Below are 4,748 nucleotides of genomic sequence, written 5' to 3' on the forward strand. Positions count from 1 at the left end.
GAGATAGGACCATTCTTCTAGATCTAAAAGTATGATCCAATTAGCGCGAAGGAAACTTCCAACAGTTGCAAAACAAACGTTTTACTGAACGCAGCCAATGTAAAACTAGAGTCCTTTATTTATATTTAAAAATTATATTAATTAAAATATTTCATTATTACAAAATATAACAAAATTATTCAATATTATAAAATATAACATAAAAGAAATTAATAAAAGAAATTAATTCATTCAGTAAAAACAAAGAATGTAGGCATTTCCCAGGGTTGAAAGTAAAATTTATTTTTACTTTAATTATTATTTACAAGCTCTATTTCTTTCCTAGATATATCACTTTTTTGCTCTCACTGCATCGACGCGGCCTTCAGTTTCTTCATTTCTTTAATCACTACGTCTACTTCGCGTGCAGTAGGTCTTAGAGTTGATAAATAAAAAATAGGATCCTTTTTCCACAAAATATTTTTATCTCCTAACTTGTTATTATATCCTTTAACGTACTTATGTCCAGGTACCTGTAACAAGATCATAATAATTACATATAACAATCCTTTAAGGGGAGGTTCTACTTTGGAGGGTAAAAAAAATCGATTTTCTTTGTTTATATTTTTTGCATCTCTGAAGTGTGTAGAATATGCCTGTAAAAGGATATTGCAATATTCAAAACGTTAAAGCAATTTATGACTTGTTGAATCAGATTTTGCACCAGTCAAAAATCAAGTGAGTTCTACAGTATTAAATAGCAAAACAAGCAAGAATCGAAAGAAGAAGGTCTCAAATGCAGCAAAATTTGTTTTTCGAACAGAGGAGAAATTCAATTCGGTCGCTCTTAGCTGGGGGAGGGGGGGGGGAGGGAGGTTGAAAATCGCTTCGCGTGGATAACCATTACATAAGTAAGGAATGGTATGAAATAATTTTTAATATTATATATAGCAGAAATAAGACGTTATTTTTTCTAATTTTTTGGTAATAACTTTTTAATGGATAACGAGCGACGGCTAAAATCTCTTGTTGGAGATTACTCAGGGTTATAACCTTGACAACATATGCCAAAGTTATCAAAGGTGTCCCTTAATGCAAGGTTTACCGAAAAAAAACATTCAATCATGCAAGTATAATTTGACGTTCCGACTATTATTGTTCATTGTCCGAAAAAATATTGCAAGACATGCGGTTTTTAGAATTGGAAGAAAAAAGTAATTTTTTATATACCGACATTTATAACCTTAAAAAGTTTTATTACGTTTTAAAGAATTTAACAACACATCGATGTAACCGACTTATAATGCGATTTCCATTTTTATTTAATTGTTTTGTTTGTACTGAAGATGACCTAATACAGAATGTTTGTAAATTTGTATTAACTGAATTATTAAAATATTTAAAATTTAATTATTAGCACTCAACAGCTTTGATTCAGAGCCTTTTATTTTTTTAATATTGTTTATTTAATTTTTGGAAATTTTCTTACTATAGTATTTTGATTTACAAATTTTGAGACAACCTATATATACACATACGTACCATTTTCATTGCTTCATACTTTTCTTCCATTTCTTCAGCTGTGTAGTGCAATTCTGGTACTGAATATTCGTTTCTCCAATAGTCTAAATGTAAGAAATATCGATTTTCATAAAGTTTCCTTTTACTTCGAAGTTCCTGAACGTTTTCGAATCTCCAATCAGACATTTTTTTAGCTGTTTTATCGTAATCAAAATTAAGCATTTCAATATCCTCGACTATGGAAGAAATATCTCCCTCGTTTGTCCAGTCATAAATTAGCACATGAGAATGTGATACAATATTTTTCAAATAATCCAATTTGTATATATTTTCAATATCTTGGAGATACTCTGAAGTGAGAACTTTCGAATTTACTTCGTATGGTATGCCACGTTTTTTTATTTTTTCCTGCAAATATTAATACGATAGAAGATGACAAAATATTCTTTGAATACATATAGAGAAAGAGGAAAAACAAACAGTTACGTGTATTATCTGTATTAATAAACTGAAATTACCATAACTGCATCCACAGGTAAGTCCAAATAAATGATTAAATGAGGCCTCAACATCTGTGACTTAGCGATGTTTACGATATCGTTGTAAAATTTTAATGCCTCTGAACGCATGTAACCAGCATTTGTCATCGCTTTTACGAATAAATAATCAGTATAGAAAGAACGGTTAAGCACCACTCCTTGGCCAGTCGAGAGCAAATGCAGTAGAGCAGTGATGTACTGATCAAATTTAAATTGAAAATAATGAAATTGAAACATGGGCACATTGAGATGATAGGGATCTGTCAGAAATTTTTGCACATCACACGATTGTGAGCCCACAGACAATCTGTCGTCCAGCGTACGTATATCATATCCATATTCATTTATATAATACTCATCGAAGGTCGGCGGTGGTAGATAGACCATCTCAAATTCCTCTGCCAACTTCGCGGCTACCTTAGACTTTCCTGCAGCAATCGGACCCTCGACGACGATCACCTTAGAATTTTCATCGCAACGATCAACCATCGGGTCAAACAACTGCGACCAAAATCCATATTTCTTATGCAGATAATCAAACGGTGGAAGTCGTCGTCGATTCACTCGTTTCGCTTTTTGTGTAATGAAGGCCAATTGTATCACATTGCTGGTAGCTGTTACCTATATCCATAGAAATTAGAAGTACAGTGATATTTCACTCTGACAGAATTTATATTCATATACAGGATAAGACATCTAACTTGCACATCTCGAAAAACTTAATAAATATTATTTATTTTTTCCTGCGCAAATATTAATACAATAAATTATAAGTTATACAAAAAATTGTTACATACAAAAGTTGTATAATTTCGGGGGGATCATTACATAATGTAGAAGTTTCTTTTATAAGTAAAGGCGCTTAAAAAATGTCAAGGTCAACTTCGTTTTCTTTTTAATAATATTTATACATTTTTTTGCCACTGTTAATGTGCCCAGTAAACAAAAATAAATTTAAATGGATAGATATGAATTCATTTCGATATTTCCGAATTCGCGCTTCTGATTTTTCGAATCTATTTGAATCCATAAATACATCTGAATTCAATACATGATGAATAGTTCTTTCGTATTTCTTTTTTTTAATTCATTTCAATAAAAAAATAACAAAATTAAATGATTTGTGTTGTAAGTATTCACTTTTGTGCCACTAATACTTAAATAAATTTATAAATCACAGAGAGGATAATTCAATAATCAGTTTATCCTTTCTGCAGTTTATAAATTTATTTAAGTATTCGTGGTACAAAAGTGGATACTTAGAAGAGAAATCACTTGATTTCGATAATCCAGTAGATTAGTGTTTAAAAAATTGAGTAGCTATCTACGCATTATGTAACAATATAGCAGTTATAAACTGCGCTTGGCGTGCAAAATCTTTGTGCATACTAGAACTTTTCTTTAAATATCATTTCTGCAAAGAGTACATAGCATAGAAATAAAAAAAATAGACAGGTGAGAAGTAGCATAATTATTTAAAAAATTGTTAAGAAAATCCAAAAAATATAAAAACATTACAAAAACATAAAAATGTAAAAAAATAATAAAAAACAAAAAGTACAAAAAAACGGGGATGTACTCTCGCCACCTCCTCGTCGGTTATTCCTGTGTTCGGCAAAAAGCAGGATAAGATAGTTTAGATTCACGGTCACCATATTGAATCCGCTAATTTGAATTTTATAATTTTTACACTGGATTTTTTAGAAAACATGAAAAAACCGTTTATTATCTCCAAAATTCAGAATTAATTCTAATACAGGAAGCTAAAATACAAGGAATTAAGTACTCGTACTTATCACTACAAGGGATAGTTTATACCATTGTCAATATAAAAAAATATGTGTCTATTATTTTTGTCTACTCTATAAATGTACCAAGTTTCATTAAATTTGACGAATCACAGAAAGATAATTCCATATGTGAGAACCAGTGTAGGCTTTAATGCTCCTTTTTTCAAGTATTTATTTTCTTTATAGTTTCATAGAGAGATACAATGATTTTTATGGTGAATCTCGTATTAATAATTAATTACCAATATGTTCGTTTCATAAAACGTATTAGATGTCAAAAATGAAAACTGTCAACACTAACCTTACATAATTGCCTAGTAAGGTTATTGTATCCGAGTTTGATGATACCAACGCGAGCAAGTGATGCCATTTTATTGTTATAAGCACAACTTTAAACGAAAAGAAAATTGGATATTACTTGCTATAAATTAACGCGTAAGGAAAAACATCGCTGGATATACTCTTCTCGTTTCTCAATGGGTGCGTTCAGCAGAACGTTTGTTTTGCAACTGTTGTAAGTTTCCTTCGCGCTAATTGGATCATACTTTTAGATCTAGAAGAATGGTCCTATCTCAGCAGACAATCATAAAACGGTTGCAAAACTGTTGAGTCTGCTGAACGCAGCCATTGGCTTAATATGCTAATACGGTTCTCTGATTGGTTCATGCACTAGCTTAAGACCATCTCGAATCTTGAGCAACGTTTATGGATTCCGTCCTTACAGATTTCTCTTTCTCTACAGGATCTCTAGTTTTATCAAAATCACACGAGAGAGAAACATATATGGTATCCTTCTCTAACGTTTACACGTATCTATTGGTTTCACTCATCTATAACACGGTGCAACTAGAAAGGTGAACCCACAGGGTGCGTTCGTTTATGCAGTTAATTGCCTAGTTTACATCGTGCACTTGATACG

General features: G+C 31.4%; 1 protein-coding gene across 1 annotated transcript; it reads right to left on the reverse strand.

Moving 5' to 3' along the window:
• Positions 1-262: 262 nt before the first annotated feature.
• ND-42 (NADH dehydrogenase (ubiquinone) subunit ND-42) lies at positions 263-4,338 on the reverse strand. The gene is made up of 4 exons (XM_018459189.1): positions 4,131-4,338; positions 2,019-2,660; positions 1,522-1,908; positions 263-512 (listed from the first exon to the last, which is right to left on the reverse strand). Exons 1-4 carry the CDS (start codon positions 4,197-4,199, stop codon positions 345-347), a joined length of 1,266 nt encoding a protein of 421 aa, XP_018314691.1. The 5' UTR covers positions 4,200-4,338; the 3' UTR covers positions 263-344.
• Between the last annotated feature and the right edge of the window lie 410 nt (positions 4,339-4,748).

The sequence above is a fragment of the Mycetomoellerius zeteki genome, unplaced genomic scaffold, assembly GCF_001594055.1.
Source record: "Mycetomoellerius zeteki isolate Tzet28-1 unplaced genomic scaffold, Tzet1.0 scaffold8, whole genome shotgun sequence".
NCBI classification, from domain to species: domain Eukaryota; kingdom Metazoa; phylum Arthropoda; class Insecta; order Hymenoptera; family Formicidae; genus Mycetomoellerius; species Mycetomoellerius zeteki.